At 37.2% G+C, this 19,809-nt stretch overlaps 3 protein-coding genes across 9 annotated transcripts in view; 2 read left to right on the top strand and 1 right to left on the bottom strand.

Annotated features, from left to right (window-relative positions):
- Positions 1 to 4,307, top strand: part of Eif2ak2 (eukaryotic translation initiation factor 2 alpha kinase 2) — a 36,600-nt gene extending 32,293 nt beyond the window's left edge. Inside the window, exon 17 of one of the 2 annotated variants that reach the window (XM_027933412.3) lies at positions 3,453 to 4,307. The gene's annotated coding sequence lies outside the window, so the exon portion shown is untranslated. The other variant, XM_027933411.3, reaches the window with a different exon arrangement.
- An 859-nt stretch (positions 4,308 to 5,166) lies between these two features.
- On the bottom strand, positions 5,167 to 18,206 carry Gpatch11 (G-patch domain containing 11). 3 transcript variants are annotated; one of them, XM_027933516.3, is made up of 11 exons: positions 18,074 to 18,162; positions 17,491 to 17,692; positions 16,644 to 16,781; positions 14,548 to 14,619; positions 13,787 to 14,013; positions 12,038 to 12,079; positions 11,276 to 11,396; positions 10,913 to 11,003; positions 10,011 to 10,124; positions 8,817 to 8,898; positions 5,167 to 8,194 (listed from the first exon to the last, which is right to left on the bottom strand). In XM_027933516.3, exons 4-11 carry the CDS (start codon positions 14,604 to 14,606, stop codon positions 8,139 to 8,141), a joined length of 792 nt encoding a protein of 263 aa, XP_027789317.1. In that variant the 5' UTR covers positions 14,607 to 14,619; positions 16,644 to 16,781; positions 17,491 to 17,692; positions 18,074 to 18,162; the 3' UTR covers positions 5,167 to 8,138. The 3 variants fall into 3 exon arrangements, with proteins under 3 accessions (XP_027789317.1, XP_027789316.1, XP_071457597.1); XM_027933515.3 differs by lacking the exon at positions 16,644 to 16,781; XM_071601496.1 differs by lacking the exons at positions 16,644 to 16,781; positions 17,491 to 17,692 and having other exon boundaries at positions 18,074 to 18,206.
- A 71-nt stretch (positions 18,207 to 18,277) lies between these two features.
- Positions 18,278 to 19,809, top strand: part of Heatr5b (HEAT repeat containing 5B) — an 81,611-nt gene continuing 80,079 nt past the window's right edge. For 2 of the 4 annotated variants that reach the window (XM_071601495.1, XM_027933514.3), the window contains exons 1-2: positions 18,278 to 18,364; positions 19,203 to 19,350. In XM_071601495.1, coding sequence (XP_071457596.1) covers positions 19,225 to 19,350 — 126 coding nt within the window. In that variant the 5' untranslated portion in view covers positions 18,278 to 18,364; positions 19,203 to 19,224. Of the gene's footprint in view, positions 18,365 to 18,436; positions 18,799 to 18,873; positions 18,894 to 19,202; positions 19,351 to 19,809 lie in introns of those variants that run through there. The other 2 variants (XM_071601493.1, XM_071601494.1) reach the window with 2 other exon arrangements.

The raw sequence follows: 19,809 nt of genomic DNA, 5'->3' as shown, positions 1-19,809 counted from the left end.
TAGAAACATTATACAATAGCATCTAGCTTTCTTGCCCAAAGGGTCTGACTAGAATTCAGTCATGAAGAAATTATTAAATCCTGAATGTAGTCGATGTAGTCATTCTACAAGATAATGGACTTAGTCTTCAAAAACTCAAATGTCATGAAAAAAAAAGTAGGGGAACTATTCTAAATGGAGACAAGAGAGATCTAATGATAAAAGGCAATGCTTGAATCTTTATTGTATTCTGTACATTAAAAAAAAAAAATCCCAGCAAACGGCTACAAAAGACATTTTGGGAACAAATTGAGAACTTTTTGAGTACAGACTGCATAGTAGGTAACAATGTAATTGTTAATTTTCTCAGGTGTGACAATAGTTTTGTGGTCAAGGAGAAACATTTATTCTTAGGTAATGTATGCAGGAATATTTAGGGGTAAAGGGTCATGATGTTTGGGACTTTCAACTGGTCAGTAAGAATTGGTGCATATATGGAGAAGGAAAGAGATGGAGAGAGAGGATGCAAATATGATAAAATGTGTAGGTTGTACTACTATTTCAACTTTTCTGTAGGTTTGAAAGTTTTATGGGTGGATAGAAGTTTTTTTTCTTTCTCTTTTTTCTTTTAACTAATAATGTCTGGTTTCAATGAATGAGGATATACTTAAAAAGAAAAATTTAAGAAGGTGGCCATGAGAATGTAGCCTTTTAACCTTCCCTTAGTGCAATATTTCTATTCTTATGAAAAAATATAGCAGCTCTTAGCAGCTATTTATTTGTGAATATATATCTTTTCAGCCTCAAAAAAATAGTAAATAAAAAAGTATCTTCTTAATCAGAGGAGAGAGGCAAGAGCCAGGGACCTTATTTGCAGATAGTTTTGAAAGAGCCATTTGATCTAGTTACTTAACTAGAAACAGGCCTTCTCGTTAATTTTTAATTGCTACACATGCATATTATTTGTTAAATATGTGTGTTTATTTAACATAAACATATGTAACATGCATGCATGCTTACATTATTTATGTTAAATATGTTTAGCATATATATATGCACACATATATTCATATTTATGTGTGGAGTATGTATATACATGTGTGTGTATGGCCAGCCACCTAATTTGTGGGACCAACTACAAAGTATAAATGTAGGGCCCTTGTTAAAAAAATTAAAGGTGGACACTTCTGAGCATGGTCTTGTGCACAGATCACATGTCTGTGAAGCCAGCTCTGTGTGTACATATGTATGTGAGTATCTGAGAAGAAAATTTTAAAAATCATTTCACTTGTAAATATTTAAAAATGTATCTCTAATAAATAAGGTATTTTAGATTTTAGCAAAACCACTATATCATTGTCACTTAAAATTAATAAGATTTTTTTAATATCATACAGTAATTAATCTGCATTCAGTTTTGTTATCTCAAAATATCTTTTTATTGCTTGTTTAAGTCTGGATCCAATAGTACATTTGGTTATAGGTCTCTTGTACTCTATAACATTTACCTCTGTTTTCTTTCCTTTTGCCATGTATTTAAAGAAGGACCTGGATCATTTGTCCTGTAGAACATCCTACATTTAGGATTTGGCTGATGGTATCCCCATGATGTCTAGTTAGATCTAGAAGCTTGATTTGATTCCGGTTCACTTTTCTTCAAGAGTACTTCATAGGCGATGCTGTATACTTATTTTTGCAATACTTCAAGAGGAACAAGATGCCTGATTGTTCCATTTTCAGTGATTTTTAGATTGATCTGTAGGTTATAGTGGTGTAATCCACTTTAAGGCTTTCCATCATTCTTTTACCTTACAGTTTGAGAAACCATTGATGATTGTTGCCTGGGTCCATTATTTCATTTTAGGGTTTGCCAAATATTGATTTTCTGATTCTACCAAACTTCTTGCATTTATTATTTGTGATTTTTCTATAGATAACTTTCTCTAAAGCTGAATGGGAAAGAGGGATAAGTATTTATCAAGTTTATTTTTCAGTGTTACTGGGGCTCGGACCCAGGGCCTTGTACACATGAGGCAAGCAACTACATTAGATTGCACCATATGTTTATCCCTTTTTTTAAAAAATATTTTTTTAGTTGTCAATGGACCTTTATTTTTTATTTACATATATGTGATGCTGAGACTTGAACCCAGTGCTCCACACACACTAGGCAAGCACTCTACTACTAAGTTACAACCCCATCCCCCTGCTTCTCCCTTTTTATACTATATTAACACGGTTTCCCTAAGTTGTCCAGTCTGGCCTATAATAGGGAACCCTCCTGCTTTAGCCTCCAGAGCAGTTGAGTAGCTATATTTTGACAGGCATGTACTAACCAGCACATGACAATGTTTATTGATTTTTTTAGAATGAGTTAGTGCCTAGCAACCTCCAAAGGTGACAAATGAGTATTTTTTTTTTTTAAACAGGGGTGTGGTCCAACCAGTACTTGGAATTAATGTGCTTAGAATGGGTTAGAGCAGGAAGAGACTCTATTTGAAAGGTTAGAAGGCTGAAGGACTAAGCTTGAACAACAGGAGATGTGAGGGTTATGGAAAAGGTCAAGGTCAAAGATTATCTCCAGGTTTGTTCAGGTGAGTGGCAGGATTTGGATGCCATTAAATAAAATATAATCAGATGAAACCCAAGAATCACATATGTTTGAGAGGTATTTTACTTGTCTCACCTTTACCTAATACACAGTTTTTAGTAATTTGGAATTTAAACCAGTAGTGGGGCCACCATCCATCCATCGATATGGTGAGGTACGTTCGGAAGGTAAAATGTTGAGTCCCATTTGGAGATCCAAGTTGGAGGCATTGCCAGAGGGGGAAGATGCAGAGACTGCAAGAAGTGCAGGTAGGAAACATTTGTATTTAGATGTTTACTGGCTACATATAAATGCCTGTCCAGTTGTCACTGGCTATAGTTCAGTATCTATGATTTTGACCTATCCTTATCCTAATCCTTCATTTTCCCAAAATGGTCATAGATGAAGGGATCAATTAATAAATGTATGGTGACATCACTACTGGCTTCAATTCTAACTTAAAAACTGTAAATAAGCAAAATTGTAAGGGAAATAAAATGCTTCTCAGATATGTGTGATCTTTTGGGGACTAATTTGGTTAAGACCTATTTTAATTTCTGTGGTTGTAGTAACAGATTACTACAAATTTGATGATTTCAAACAACACATATTTATTTTATTATAGTTCTGGAGGCCAGAAATGTAGAATGAGTTTCTCTTGGCTGAAGTTTTGGCAGGGCTTTGCTCCCTGGAGGCTCCCATTACACATCCCACATTCTGTTACCGGATTAAAGACCCAGATGCACATGTCTGTCTTCTCCTATCATTTCTACTGAAAATCCTGCAACTTTTTTTTTTTTTTGTAGTGTGGATTAAACACAGGGGTGCTTTACCACTGAACCACATCCCTAAACCTTTCTTATTTTTTTAAATTTTGAGACAGGTCTCACTAAGTTGCTGAGGCTGGTCTTGAACTTATGATCCTTCTGCCTCAGCCTCCTGAGTCACCAGGATTACAGGCATGCACCACCCTGCCCAGGTCTGTGTAACTTTTTAAAATAATGGTTTTAAATAAATGTTGGTGAGGATGTGGGGGAAAAGGTGCACTCATATATCGCTGGTGGAACTGCAAATTGATGCAACCACTTTGGAAAGCAGTATGGAGATTCCTCAGAAAACTTGGAATGAAACCACCATCTGTCCCAGCTATCCCACTCCTTGGTTCATACCCAAAGGTCTTAAAATCAGCATACTACAGTGACACAGCCAGATCAATGTATATAGCTGCTCAACTCACAATACCAAACTATGGAACCAATCTAGGTGCCCTTCAACAGATGAATAGATAAAGAAAATGTGGTATATATACACAATGGAATATTACTCAGCCTAAAGAAGAATGAAATGATGGCACTTGCTGGTAAATGGACAGAGCTGAAGAATATCATACTAAGTGAAATAAGCCAATCCCCCCAAACTAAAGACTGAATATTTTCTCTGATATGTGGATGCTAATTCACAATAAGTGTGGGGCTGGGGAAAAATAGAGGTACTTTGGATTAGGCAGAGGGGAGTGAAGGGAGGGGAGGGGGTATGGGGATAGGAAAGATAGTAGAATGAATTGGACATTAATACCCTACGTGTATATATGATTACACGACCAATGTGATCCTACATCATGTACAACCAGAAGAATGAGAAGTTACAATCCATTTACGTATGATGTGTCAAAGTGCATTCTACTGTCATGTATAACTAATTAGAACAAATTAAAAAAATAAAATAATGATTTTATTGAGTTCACATTCAATATAATTTACCTACTTAAAATATACAATTTATTGGTGTTTAGTATACTCAAAAGAGTTGTGCAACCATCACTACATTCCATTTTTAAACATTTTTGTTACCCCCCCAAAGAAATCCTATATCCATGGACACTCACCATCTTCTCCCAATGTTACTAGACCACTGATCTATTTTTATCTCTATAAATTTGCTCAGTCCAGACATTTCATATAAAAATAATTATTTGACAGTGGTCTTCTTCATTTAGTATTTTGCTTTTGAGTTTCATCCATGTTGTAGCATCAATCAGTGATTCATTCCTTTTTGTTGCCAAATACGTAACATTTTATGTATCTCTTTATCAGTTAATAGACATTTGAGTTGTTCCCACTTTTTTTAAAAAAATATATTTTTTCATTTGTAGATGGACACAATACCTTTATTTTATTTATTTACTTTTACGTGGTGCCAAGGATCAAACCCAGTGCCTCACACATGCAAATGCTCTACCATTGAGCCACAACCTCAGACCCAAATTTGCCGCAGCCGGCTGGGGGTGGGGGGGTGGGTGGGGGGGTGGTGGGGGTGACGAACAACTTGTGTACGTTGATACAGCAGGAGTGGGAGCCATTTATTGTAGGACAACAGAGGTATTTATACATTCCACACAGCTTATCTTAATTAGCATAAACCAGATACATCAGTCAACCAATAAGAAATCTCCATACTTAATGGCTTGCTGGTGTTACTTCACAAACCACTCCCTCTGGCAATATGCCAGGCGCCATCCAGACTTGTTTACAGACTCTAACATAAATTGTTCCCACTTTTTGGCTATTATGAATAATACTACCACAAACATATGCATGGAAGATTTATGTAGACATGTTTTATTTTTTGATGTATATCTAGGAATAGAATTCTGGGTTATAATAGTAACTCCTGCTTCACAACTTTGCATATCAAAGTTACGCCCATCTTTCAGAACCAAATTGTGTTACTTCCCTGGTGTCCTACCATATCCCACTTGCAGTCATCTTCCCCCAGCATTCCCTTTGTTTAGCACCTCATTGTGCTTACCATTTGCTTCCAAGGTTAGTAATTCTTGCGTGTTTCCCTTGTTATACTGTAAATTTTTGGAAAGCAAAAGGCAGGTTCTCCCATTGTTGTATACTGTAAATTTTTGGAAAGCAAAAGGCATTGGGTACTTTGCCTTGCAGAAAGCAGGAATTCTGTTAGTGATTGGTGTGGAATAAAAGAGTTTCATAAGCTTGATCCTACAAAATGTGCCTAATATTTAATAAGAATGTTCCTCGTCATATTCCAACACTTAAATGCTTGGTAAATAACACTTGAAGTAAACAGGTGTAAGGTGAATCAGTTTGATCATTTAAAGTATTTGTTTTGAATGTCAGAAGCTGCATATTTTGGATTTATAATTAAGGAAGATGCTAAAAAACTCTAGAGAGGACTTTGAAAACAAATGTACAATACAAAAAAAGTAATGACTATATAAAAAACTTAAAAATGACAACGTTAAAACTTATTTTGTTTTAAAGTTTAAAAATTTCATGTAAATGTTCTAAAGCAAATTAAATTGTTTTCAATGTTCCCTCAGTTTTCATTGTCTGGTTATGAGGTCACAAAAGGCCTATTTGCACAAGTTTTTTTGTATGTGTGTGTGGTACCTGGGATTGAACCCAATGCCTCTAGCATGCTAGGTAAGTGCTCTACCATTGAGTCACACCTCAGATCTTTTTAAATTTTATCTTTGAGACCAGGGTCTTGCTAAGTTGCCTGATTCTCTCTCCTCAGCCTCATGAGTAGCTGGGCTTATAGATATGTGCCACCATGCCCATCTTAAAAGTATGTTTCACTCTTATTGAAGCCTCTATTTTTAACATTAGGTGCACAAGAATGGAGGCATACCTCCTGCTTAGTCAAGTTCTAGAAAGATGTACTCCTTTGTTTTAGCTATTAATACAATTTTATTGCTATTTAGACAAAGAGCAAATATTAAATAATAGTACCCAAATATACACTTAAATATTGGTGTTTCATATCTGTACATTTATACAAATTATTACTTTTTTTTGGTTGAAGAACTGAGACCGATAACCAAATTAGTGGTTCTCAAGCTATGCTGCATCTTGAGTCAAAAGTCATGATGCCAAGACAGAGTGGCCAATTACATTAGAATCTTGGGGTGGGGAGGAGGGAGGCAAATTTATTTCTTGAAGTCCCCCATGTAAAATTTGAAAACAAATGAATTAGGTCATATAACATCAGAGATTAATACATACAAGTTATACTGTTGATTATCTTGCCCTATGCAAAAATAGCTTTTGCTATTTTCTTGTGTATGCTGTTTTTAGTAAAAGGAAGAAATTGATCTCTTGCTAAAGGTAACTGAAAAGTAAGCTGTAAAATCACATAGGTGTAATCACAATTATCAAAAAAATATACAGTGATGCTGGTACACTTTATTTAAGCAACAGCACTAGTTATTATCCTTGGTTACTTATCAAACTCATTCTTAGAACTTGAAAATAGACATCTAAGAGCTCCCCTAACATAGTTGATTCAGAATTACTGGGGAGAACCTGAGCATATGGACTTTAAAAAATGTTTATGATTTTGATGCCTGACCCTCAGTGGGACTCTTTAGACCTATGCTATATAGTATGTCCTTATATATATTAAATTTATAGGGAGACAGATTCTAATTTAGGAGAGAAAAATTAACATAAAAATAATTTATAGCCTATCTAGCAATGGAATGGTTTTTTAAAAAAAATATTTATTTTTTAGCTTCAGGTGGACACAATATCTTTATTTTATTTTTATGTGGTACTGAGGATAGAACCCAGTGCCTCACGCATGCCAGGCGAGCGCGCTACTACTTAAGCCATATCCCCAGCTCAATGGAATGGTTTTAAAGCAGTGAGTACTCCATAGCTGGTAGAATAAAGGTAGAGATTGGATTACCACTTGCTGGGAATGCTGATCAGGAGTTTCCAAATTCAGTGTAGGCGAAACACATGAAATTTAAGGTTCCTGCCAATTCTTAAGTTTCTTTAGATAACACTTGCAACAGATCACTTGCAATGCATATCCCTTGCCATGAAAACTTACTTGAACCAGAAACAACAAAACTACTTTGTCTCCAAAACTTATCAGAATTTAGTAGTGCTAATGGAGGATTGCCTGTGATGCCAGTCTTACCCTCCTCCTTTTCCTCCTGGTTTGGGGAAGAGAACTTCTTGTTCCCTGGGAGAGAGAAATAAGGAAACAAGGTCTCTGAACCTTCATTCATCCCTTCCCACAAGAGAAGTGTCTTATCTGACAGGTGATACTGGATAAAGAACTGAGCATGTTGGTCAGTTGGAACCAATTGGTCAAAGAACACATAAGTGGGCTCTGCCCCTACCAAGAAGAGGACTGCAGTTCTCTCTAATCAAGGAATAAAATTAGGGGGCCTCATTAGAGAAAAAGCCAACCTTGTTCTCTTTTTCAGTTTCATGGCTGATAAAGCTGACATTTTGGTCTCCCTCTGACTCTTGTATCTTATTTCTCAGTTTGTTCAAAAGTGAAGAGGGGAATAAGAAAATTACCTGTCAGTGTCCTTAAATGCCACAAGCATCACAATATAGCCATAAATTGTAATTGTCCATGTCTATGATATTTGTGTTCTGAGTAGTATTACATTATTTTTTTTCAAGTCAGTGAACAATTATATTCTAAAGTACAAAGTATTTCTAAAGCACAAAAGAATAAAGCATTAAGTAAAGGCCCCTTTTCCTTGGTGGTATAAACAGTTTCCACTTTATTGGGAATAATCTTAGTCATGATCTGCAGAAGTTGGTCCCGGGCAATTTGAAGACAGGTCTTCTTTATCTGTAATTTATGTGAGGGAATAATAAATTAATACAAATTTTATAGGACACTAGGAAATAATTTCAATATAGCAATGACTTTTGACTTTTGTTTGGTATTTACTCTACTAAACAAATAAGGAAAAGTTAAAAACAACAATAACCCAGATCAACTTGGGCACATGGGGAAGCACTTGGCTCTAGGGATTGAACCAGTACTGGGCATGTTTATCCCCCTATAATGAAAAAAACAAAAGGGGTGGATTTCAACAATCTGAATTTTATGGTTAGGAACAATATTCTACCTAATAATATGTATTTGTTGAAAAATTTAATCTAAATATTTTTCAAATGTGTAGCTAAAGAATAAGTCTTTAAAAATTCATCATCCTTAAGTTATTCTAATTGTTTTTGAAACAAAACACTGAAAAATTCCCTCCTGTACATTCAGTTACTGAAAAGCTAAAATGAATTCTAATAAGGAATCAATTATTTGTATAGTCACTATTTCTTTAAAACACTGGCCTCATATTTCTATTTGAATGGAATAAGAAATTTTCACTGTCTATGGGAAAGGTGACTTTTATTAAAATCAAAGAGCATTCATAGTCAATATTTTTAAGAAGTATAAAGTATCTTTTTACCTTCATAGGCTGTTCCACACCAAATACAATACAAATGTTCTTCTCTTAAATAATTAGTCAATATTTGTAATTTTTCCAGTACCTAGATATAGACACAAGTACATTAGTAGTTCATATTGAATAGAACCTGTTTTTCTAGGTCTTACATCATGCTCAATTTGCCCCAGGCTATAATATCTGCTATACTTTTTGACAGTTATTAGAGGTGCCACGGGCAGACTTAATATATTTGAAAATGTCCCAGAATACCAGCCACCTGAGATTTTTCACAGCTATGCCAGACACAATAGAGACCACTGATTAGCATTTAGAAAAGTTTTTCACTGACTCTATGATAGTTGGCATCTGTAAAGCCCCCTCCTAGTTTTAACGCATCTACCCCATCCCTGAGTAGATTGGTGAAGGTGGGACTGTCTGCTTTTGTCATAAAAGTTCTCATTAGTAATCTTCCAGCAAAGTAGTCAGAGGCTTTTCTAGAGAATGTTCTCTACAAAATTCTTGTTTTTTCCCTCAGTACTAGGGATTGTTCCAGGGTGCTCTACCACTGAGCTACATCCCCAAACTTTTTTATTTTGAAACAGGACCTCAATAAGTTGCCCATGCTGGCCTTGAACTTGTGATCTTCCTGCCTCAGACTCCTGAGAAGGTAGGATTACAGATGAATGCCACCATGCTGGGATTTATGAAATTCTTACATACAATTAACCAGTGATGTGTATTCTCCTTTTTTGAATACTCTCTACTTCTTTTTGACTATATTTTCTGTTTTGTTTTGTTTACTGGTGGGGGAAAGAGGGACACATTAAATCATTTCCACAACTTAACAGAAACAAGTATAAAAGAATTTACATTTGTAGCAAATTCTTCATCCAAACTGAAGCTGAGGTGAGAGAGCAAATTGAAGCTAAATGGAAAAACCATATGAAATTTTGATGTGGGATTAATAAAACAATCCTGTAGAGCAATAGTTATCAAACAGGGATTATTTTTTCCCTCAGGGAATGTTTAGCAATGCTTGGAGATGTTTTTCATTGTCATAAGGGGATGTGAAATTGGTATGTAAAGGCCAGAGACCCTGATAAACATCTTCCAGTGCGCAGGACAGCTGCCCACAACAAAGAGTTACCCAGCCTGAAGTGTTAACAGTGCTAAGCCTGAGAAGCCCTGCTATCAGGTAAATGGCACCAAACATACAGTTAAATCATCACTCTCATATTCATCTTCATCTTGTTCTTTTTCTTCCTTTTCCTCTTCAGTCTCCTCTTCAGGCCTCAACCAGTACCATGCCTCTCTGGGAACCTGAATATTCTGAAAATGCAAAAATTATTCTCATGAAACACAGCTAAGCATAAGATTACCACAAATATGTTCAGGTCAATATGAATTTGATCTTTCAATAAATATTTACTGACTGCTGTTTTAAGAATATATTACTATAACATGAACTATGGGGATATGGTCTCAAAGTTGCTGCTGACAGTCTAGCAGGAAAGATAATCTATAGGTATAAAATAATACATATAAGATAGGAAATCTTAAGTGTCAGGAAATACATTAAAAAATAAAGTCCTATGGAAACAGCAAAGTAAGAACTGCTACCAGCAATCTAGTTAGATATGTTGGAAATTTTACCAATATTTTTGAGACTTTAAATGAAGTTTTATTTTGATGATATTTGGCTACTAAGATAAAAACAAAGAATTTTTTAAAAAAATCATTCAAATATGAAATAGCATTCCAGCTTCATTTTACTACAGACATATAAGGTACTGAATATGGACTGAAAATAGATAATTTTGGTTAATCAAACATGGAGAAAAGAATCTCCACACATTCTAGTTCTAAGTAATCAAAATTCAAATCAACAAAGAATGCATTGTTTTTGTATCCATTTTTGAATAATCCAAATAACTTGGGTTCCTGCAGTAAATAAGCCATTATTTTATCACAGATCAAGAATGCACGGTGCATGAAAGCTTTAATGGGCAAAAAGCTAGATAAACCAGGCTTGGAGCTCTTTTTTCTTAAGTAAAAATGTGGCAAATCATATGGGGTGCCAAGACACTGTACAAAACTGAAAGCAAGTAACAGTTTACCTTCTGGGTATCCAATTGTTGACAGGCTCTCTGGCTTCTTCTCAGGTCTCCTTCTAGCTTCATTTCATCTTGCTTATTTTTAAGTCGCATTCTAATTGAAAGAAAAATTTGTAAAGTAATGTCTGTGTTCTCTTTTATCATTTTATATTCCCAAGTTCCAGATGACATACCAGGATAAAGAGGATTTGAAACTAAAACCTGCTCAAACACAAAGTTTTTTAAAATATATATATACATTTTTAGCTGCTGATGGACCTTTATGTATTTATACACAGTGCTGAGAATCAAATCCAGGGCCTCACACATGCTAGACAAGTGCTCCACTACTGAGCCACAACCCCAGCCCCCAAATGCAAATTTTACCTAAATTGTTCTGCAGCTTTTTCTTCAGCTTGATTTTTCATGTGAATCTTTCTTCTGTAACTTTCTAATTTTTCCTCTGCTTTCCGTTTTAATAATGCTTCATGACCAATGCCACTTTTTCCTGTACAAACATAAAGTTCTGATGAGGAACTTATTGATTCTTTACTTCGTAACATGACAATTTAAGATTTACGAATTAAATACAATTTTCATTTCAGTATAATCACCCCACCTCATTTCACTGGAATGACAGGAGAAAACACTGGGTTTATATGTTTTATCATCTTCTCAGAGTGTAATATCATATACATTTTTAAAAATTAGGGTAACAGTATAAACTGTCATACTTTCATGTAAATATGATAAATAAGATATATGCATATATTTTTTTATTTTTGAGTTTGATCACAGTATTAGGCAAAACATTTTGTGGCTATATCCATCTCAGAACACTTTTAAGACACTTCAATCAAAAAAAAATGTTGTTGTGTTTTAAGGGTTATGATTTCCCCCACATTTTTATGATTTAAATTTTATTTTTACTCACTAAAATTTACTTCTGTTTCACTAAGCCTTAATTTTACTTATTTTTTTTCTAGAAAACAAAACCTTCTAAAAGGTGTATAACTAACATTTTTCTAAGGGTTTCCTGCAGTAAGAACTATAACTGTACCATCACAAGACAGTGTTAAGCAAATATCTGTGGTTGATCTATGCATAAGTTATTATTACTGGTAAATATGCTCAAGAATAATGACATACCTGTTTTGACATTGAGAGGAATTGGTTCAACAATACCATCTCCTAAGAAAAGAGAACAAAACACAAACTACTTTATTCCTTGGAAAGCTAGGAATGGAACCACCATTTGACCCAGCTATTCCCCTTCTCGGACTATACCCAAAAGACCTAAAAACAGCATACTACAGGAACACAGCCACATCAATGTTTATAGCTGCACAATTCACAATAGCTAGAATGTGGAACCAACCTAGATGCCCTTCAGTAGATGAATGGATTAAAAAAATGTGGCATTTATACACAATGGAATATTACTCAGCACTAAAAAACAACAAGATCATGGCATTTGTAGGCAAATGGATGGCATTAGAGCAGATTATGCTAAGTGAAGTTAGCTAATCCCTAAAAAACAAATGCCGAATGTCTTCTCTGATATAAGGGGGGTGACTCAAAATGGGATAGGGAGGAAGAGCATGAGAAGAAGACTACCACTAAATAGGGAAGAGAGGTGGGAGGGAAAAAGAGGGAGAAAGGGAGTTGCACGGAAGATGGAAGGAGAACCTCATTGTTATACAGAATACATGTATGATGTTGTGAGGAGAAAAAGAAAAAAAAGAGTGTCACCTTAGATTGGATAGAGAGAAAGGATGGGAGAGGAGCGGGGGAGAAGGGAGGATAGGAAGGGCAGCAGAATAGAATAGACAATATGATTGACGTATGTACATTCCATGTATGTATTATATGTCAAAATACATTCTGCTGTCATGTATGACTAAAAAAATAAATAAATAAAAGAAAAAAAAACATAAAAAAACGCAAACTACTTTAGAAATTCTACCTCAAACTTCAAGCCAGTATAGTATACCACTTTACAATGTATCCACTCCATTTCAGTGATTTTCATCACTGAAATCAATACTCTCTATACAATCAATTACCTTCCTTGCCTTTGATTAATAAGGTTGACTCACAGTCTTCTCCCCACCTTTGCTGCTGAGGACTGAGCTCAGGGATGCTTTACCACTGAACTACACTCCCAACCGTTTTTAGTTTATAGTTTGAGACATGCTGTCACTAAGTTTTTGAGGGTATTGCTAAATTGCTAAGGCAGGCTTCAAACATGCAATCCTCCTGCCTCAGTCTCTCAAGTCACTGGGATTGTAGGTGTGCACCACTGCAACCAGCAATTCACAGCCTCTTATGCCACTTTAAGAAACAATAATGCTGATATTATGGTTCAAAACCAATGATGGCCTTAAGAGAAAGCAAAGCCTTGCAACTGAAAAGCAATTATAATAAAGTAGGAAAGAAAAGAAAAACAGCATAAGGAAGCTACTCTAAATATAAAGCCTCTGCATCTTAATAATCAGTTTCTCTTCCTAAAAAGTGATAATAGAGCTTCTCCAACTGAATGGGCACTCAGCTGCCACAGGTAGAGACTTGCCATCCTCTCCCATTCTTTTCATAGTCCTTTGGCCACTGCACTTCTCAACCCTTCTTTGCTACCTCTGCTGTAAGCCACCCCCACTCCAGCTGTTAGTGCCTTCATGATTGCACTGCACTGATAAGCAGCTTGTGATGGCATGTGTATTATTGAAAACGGAAGATAAAAGTTCTTTATAGGGACTGTTAGCACATAAGAGACTAAGAAGCTAAAGTTGTTTTAAATTTTTTTTTTGTAGATGGATAAAAATTAAAGTGTTATCTCTTTTCCTCATAAATACATCATAATTGGGTGGGTAGGAATACCTATTTCTGAATGTGACTTACCACTCCTTCCAAGAGCCTGACCACTTTTATATCCCATTTTTTGGAGCAAAGCAAACCCTTTGTTTTCAGAGCCTAGTGCATTCTTCAATCCAATGTCACGTCTTTCTTGTTCTTCTTCCTTTAAACTCTTCTGCCTATTTTTCAAATTAGCTTCTTGTTGCTTTTCTTCTTTTCGACGGGCTTCCCGGATTTGCCTCAGCATGGGCAATCCTGGTCTGACATCTTCTCTGAACAATAAAGGAAATGATTATTTTAGATGATGTTTTCTCATAACTTTGCCATTTACTTACCTGACACTAGTTAATATTTAGGTATTTCAGTATGGCCTCTATGATCATCTTTGTTATCACTGGCAATTAGAACATAATCAGTGATGTCCAAGAAGAGTGATTTTAGTAGAAATGATGAAGGCTGGTTACGTATGGTAGGAAACTAAAGAAAGTATGGAGTTTAAGAACTTATTAATAGTAAACATGACTTTTCCTAGGAGGTCAGCAATAATAAAGAACAAGGCCAAATAGAAGCCAGAAGAGACAATAAGATGCAATAAAGGAAAAGGAGTACATTTCCTTACAAGAGGGCAACCCAAGTATCTAGGGAAGAAATAAAATGGTTAGCATTAAAAGGGAGGAAGGAATACTAATACCTTTGTGTGAGATGTTTCCATAAAGCAGTAAGAATAACTTTCCAACCATACATTTAAAATCAGACTGCTTCACAGTCTACACGTTTCATGGCATTCGGTGTGCACATTTACTTACTGGACATTAATGAAGGAATCAGACATATAGTCCTCTTCTTCTGCCATGTTCAACTTCATATGGTAATAGTATCTAAAAATCAAACAAAGTAAATATATATATGTATTTGGTTTACCAAATGGGAATACACCTTTATGTATCCCCAGCGGTGAGCTTTCTCCAGAACTCTGCTACATATCTGATGCTTTTTGGACAGCCTTATTTGTGGCATTCTCTAACTCAATAGTCCAAACAACTCATCTTTCTCCTAAGACCTCACAACATGCCCTATGTTTCCATATTGTCACCCCTATCTCCCTCCATAATATTTCTCGTAGACATTTTTTTCTCTACAGTTGTGATCACATTAGTTCAAATTTTTCCTCACCTGAATGATTTTATAATAGCTTCCTAATTGGTTTTATTTCCTTTGGCCTCATCTACACAGTCTAAAGAATGTTTGTTTCTTTTTCCCTTTTAAATACAAGCCAGGTCAGGTTACTTGCTTCAAATCCTTCAACGAACTTGACCATACAAGCAATGGAAGACCAATCACATTAGCAAAGCATGGGGTCATTCTTCATATACTGACTTATTACCCTCCTTAAAGATTTTTTATTCAAGCCACATGGGCTTTTCACTGCATATAGGCACAGACATCCTTTCCACCTAGGTCAAGGCTATCTTCCTTCATAAAAACCTGTCTTGACTATTCCAGGCCACTCTCTATAAGCACTATTTTAGGGGAAGTTGCTCATCCAGATACATTAATACCTTGTTTATACGGAAATATTTTGGGGGAAGAGTTTCCAACCAAAGTAGTTTACATCATGTAATTATTAGCCCTTAAAGTGCTTCTCAAACTTTGTGTGTATGTGTTTGTATGTGTGCATGAATTGCCCCAGGATCTTCTTAAAATGCAGAATCTGATTTGGGGACTGGAACCTAAGATTCCGCATATCTAATAGGTTCCCAAGCAATGTCAATGCTGCTCCTAGATACAAAAGTGTAGTCACTTGTTGCAGGGCACATATGCTTATTTTTTCCTATCATCCTTTTTGCTAATAACCCACTCTTCTGCTGTCCAAGTGGTTCTAGAGGAAGGTGGCAATGTTAGCACCCTATACTCATTCCCTTGTGCACAAAGATGACCAATTATAGTACCCTATGTCCCAGAAAGAGAGGAGGGATAACAACCAGGGAAAATAAGTATTTCTTTCCTTGTATGATATGAATATATGCATTGTAGAGAATTAAGTTGTTTTCATTGGGCTTTCTGAATTGGGAGTATATGAAGCTAGACCGTGAATGGCCATCTTCTTGGCCACATAAAGAGGACTGTCTGCAGAATGAAGCCAGATAGAGAAAATGGGCAAAGATAAGCCTAAAAGCAATAAGTCTCCAATTCTAGTTCCTAAGGTCCTCATTTTCTGATGCTATAACGTGGCATCCTTCCCAGCTACATGGACTAACAACTTTCTGTATTATTTAAGTTTGCCTGCGTTGGGATTATGTCAACTGCAACCAAGAGTCTGGGCAATTACACTGGATGGAAAAACTATCACTGTCCTGGCTCTGAATACTTTTAACATTTATCTTTCCAACTAGGCTGGGAAACGCAAGAAGTCCCTTATGTCCTCACTACCTACCACTGTGTCCTAAACATCATAAATTCTTAATAAAATTTTAGCTATAACAAGCACAAAAAAGTCTTTAATATTTGTGATTTTCTAATAATAGAATACTTTTTTCCCAAGGTCAACACATCTTTTAAAAATGTTTTAATAAACATATCATAAATACAGAAAACTACATAAACAAATGTATTATAAGGCAAACACTCTTATAACCATGTGGTATCTCCCAAGATGGTCCCTTGTGATTCTTGCCTCTTGGGCTTTCAACATCTCCTCCCACAGTGGACGGGATTAACCTGGGTAACCAATAAGATTTTATGGAAATGATGGAGTGTGACTTTTTGGTCATAGTAGACACTACAACTTTTAGCTAGATGATTTATTTGAAGGAAGTTAGCTGTCACATAATGAGGACATTCAGGAAGCTCTATGGAGTAGTCCACATGGGAGGAACCAAGTTTTCCTGTCAATAGCACAAACCTGTGAGCCACATTAGTGAGCTACTTTGGAAATGGATCCTTTGGTTCCAGTCAAGCCTTCAGATGACTCAGATTGGGTTGGCACTTTGAGGACTGCTTCTTAAGAAAGTCCAAGCTAAGCTAAGCTGCTAACAAATTTCTAACCCACAGAAACAGATACAACAAATGACTATAGTTATTTTTAAGCTGTTGAATTTCAGGATCGTTTGTTATACTGCAAAAGATAATACAAATCATCATCACATAAGGAAACAGAACTTTATAAGTCAGCCACTTTGGAGCCCACTTTTTCCCCAACCAAAATGTACCCCTTGTTCAATGAGAGGAACAGTTACTATTGTACCTTGTATGGGAATCTTTATAGATTCATTTTCCACATGTAAATCATATAGTATTATATTTTTAAAACTTTAAGTTAAACATGTGTATGATTGTATATAGCATTTGTGATAATTCAGCCTCTGTCTCTAAGCCTCAGGTTCCTCATGTGTATTTTTACAAATAATTATCAGTATTTACCCAATAAAGTAGAAATAAAGTTCCCATTTTCTAGTTGGAGAAATTAAAGCTCAATATGGCTAAATGACTTATTTACAACCACAAAGAATTCAGGTCTCAGTGCTTTTGCTACTGAAGACAGGATTAGATGATGGTGGTGGAGGAGGAGGAGCTGGGGATTGAGCCCATGCTAGGCAAGTGCTCTACCACTGAGCTACATCCCGTATCCAGAATCAGATTATTTTTAACAAACCCATTTGGTTATAAAGTGCAAGGCAGGGCTGAATAGAGGATGCGGATTCCTTAAAAGTCTCCTTTCTATCTGTACAATATACTTTAACATTACTCACTCCCATCAAACATAAGCATAAACTTCACAAGGCCATAATCCTGGCAGAGAAGACGGTGGCTTCGACCATCGCTTGGAGTGATAACAGTGGAAGGGGTCGAATTCTGGATATATTTGAATGTAGAGCGTACAGGATTTGTTGATGAATTGGAGGTGGTGTGGAAAGAACGATTTAAGATTTATGCCAGTTTTCGCCTGAATACCTGCAAGAATAGAGTTAACATTTTTTGAGTGGGAAGGCTGTAAGCGCAGATTTGTTTCTCGTTTAAAAAAAAATTTTTTTTTTCTCAGACAGGGTGGATAGTTGACAGCAAGAGTGTTGTTTCATACAAACTGAGGATCCCACTATACAGCCAAGGGAGACATGGTCTAAATAGGGATGTGTAGAAGGAGAACAAGAAACCCCTCGTTTCTACACACGCCCCTCAGGAATGCTTGGTCCCTTCTCTCCTGCATTCCTCCCGGCCGAAGCGTGCCACAGCCGCGACCACCTGCGGGTGGGAACTTGGCTCACCTTCGGATGGGTAGTCCTAGCTAGCGCGCATCGCCCTCTACCATCCCCTCAGACCTCCGCCGATCCTTACCTGGTACCTCTATTTTGCCCGGCCCCAGGAGAGCCCGCGCTGCGCATGCGCCCACCAGCTAGCGCAGGACGTGCGGGACTCCGCCTTCACCTGTTTCCTAGGCCGACTGAATTGGAAACCCGCCGTAGGAGGGGCTAGGAGGAAGTGGCGAATGCGCAGGAACAGTGTCTCGCGCACGCGCCCTCCCCTCGCTTCCTGCCGGCAAGAGAGAGGGAGGCGGGGCATCCGGGTCCCTTGGCGACTGCTTCAGCCCCGGGAGCTCAGCTGATCCGGCCTTTGCCAGACTTGGAGGTGAGGCCGTACCCATCGCCGCCAAAGCATGCACGTTGACACGCACACACACCCCTTTGCCCCCAAACGTTTTCAGAGGAGTGGAGAGGAAATTCCCGTTCGTAGTGAACGTTTTCTCTTCTGGCCCGGGCTCGGTTCAGAGCCACCGCCTCGAGGGGTTGACAGCTCCAGGAACCCTGCGACGCGCGGGGTTGACAGCTTGAGGAGGCCTGGAACGTCGTCTTGCATTTTCCCCAGGCCCGGCGCTGCGCTGCGCTCCTCCAAGCAGCCGGGTGAACCCAGACCCCAAGCGCACGAGGCCTCTGCCGGCTGCATTCACGGGCCGCCGGTGTTGTCACGGACGCTCGGGCCGCGGGGATCTACCTCCCCGCGCCCGCCCTACTCTCGTAGGAAGCTTGGGAAGCATGCTGTTTGGGGTCTTTTTGCTGGAACAGGTGCTGCGGGAAGGGGTGAAGGCGCTGTACAACGAGCTGTGGACAGGAAAAAAGGCTTGGTAGAGTAGTAAGGCTGGCCGCAGTGCTTGATACTGGTGATTTCGTTTTCTTATAGAATGGGCTAGTATCTGGGTTCTTCTGGAGTAATGCCTTTTTTGCAATGTTTAATTTTTCTTTCACTCCCCCCCCCTTTATTCATTCTTCCTCACTAAGCACCGTTTTTTAATTTTGTTCGTACCTTTGTCCTTTCAAAGTTGGTTCTCTGGTTGTGCTGTCAAAGAAGTTATGTTTTTCCCCAATAGAAATAAGAAATAAAGCCATACTTTTCCAGTGGTTGCATTCATTAAGCTTGATTTTTAACATTAAAAAAATCCTTACATGCATTTTTAATCTGTTAATTTAAGGTGTGAATTACAAACTTCAGTAATGGAGTTAGCCCACAGTTTATTGCTAAACGAAGAAGCTTTGGCTCAAATCACTGAAGCAAAGAGACCAGTTTTTATCTTTGAATGGCTGCGATTTCTTGATAAAGTCTTGGTTGCTGCTAACAAGGTATGATATTGCTTTATTTCCAATTGGATTAACATGTAGGGGCTAAAAAGCAAATCATTTTGGAAAGGTTGTAGGTCACTTAGGGAACTCAAGAATGTAACACTAATGGGAATTTTTTGTCTGTCCTTTTTCTGTTTTGTGGCAAACTTCAGCTCATCGCTCACTTCATTTCTCTATCTAGTCAGCTAAGTGTGATTGGAGAAAAACATAGCTATGTGATTAGTATCACTTTAAAGTCATCATCAGCAACTGCTAGTAAGTTTCAGCACTATTGGTAATCCCAGTATCTTTACTTTTCTCTCTGAGAAGTTGATAATAGGCTTTTATTTTTTCTGGTTTTCTCTTCCTACTACATAGTCTCTTTGATTCAAGTTTATTGTTTGTATGTTTTATTTTCTTTGTTTAAAATTAGGTGCTTTTATCAGATGGTGATGATCTTCCATTGTCTGCTTAAATTTT

The sequence above is a fragment of the Marmota flaviventris genome, chromosome 14 (assembly GCF_047511675.1).
Source record: "Marmota flaviventris isolate mMarFla1 chromosome 14, mMarFla1.hap1, whole genome shotgun sequence".
In the NCBI taxonomy this organism is placed as follows: domain Eukaryota; kingdom Metazoa; phylum Chordata; class Mammalia; order Rodentia; family Sciuridae; genus Marmota; species Marmota flaviventris.
The sequence above is the reverse complement of the archived record's forward strand: the minus strand, read 5'-3'. Positions and strand labels throughout refer to the sequence as shown.

Excerpts from the sequence above, each read along its gene's own strand:
- Gpatch11 (XM_071601496.1), bottom strand. The coding sequence starts at position 18,120 with ATGCGCAGCGCGGGCTCTCCTGGGGCCGGGCAAAATAGAGGTACCAG. Across the intron at positions 11,004-11,275 it reads AAAGCTGCAGAACAATTTAG|AATGCGACTTAAAAATAAGC; the intron begins GTAAAATTTGCA and ends TCTTTCAATTAG. Across the intron at positions 8,195-8,816 it reads GTGTGGAACAGCCTATGAAG|ATAAAGAAGACCTGTCTTCA; the intron begins GTAAAAAGATAC and ends CATAAATTACAG.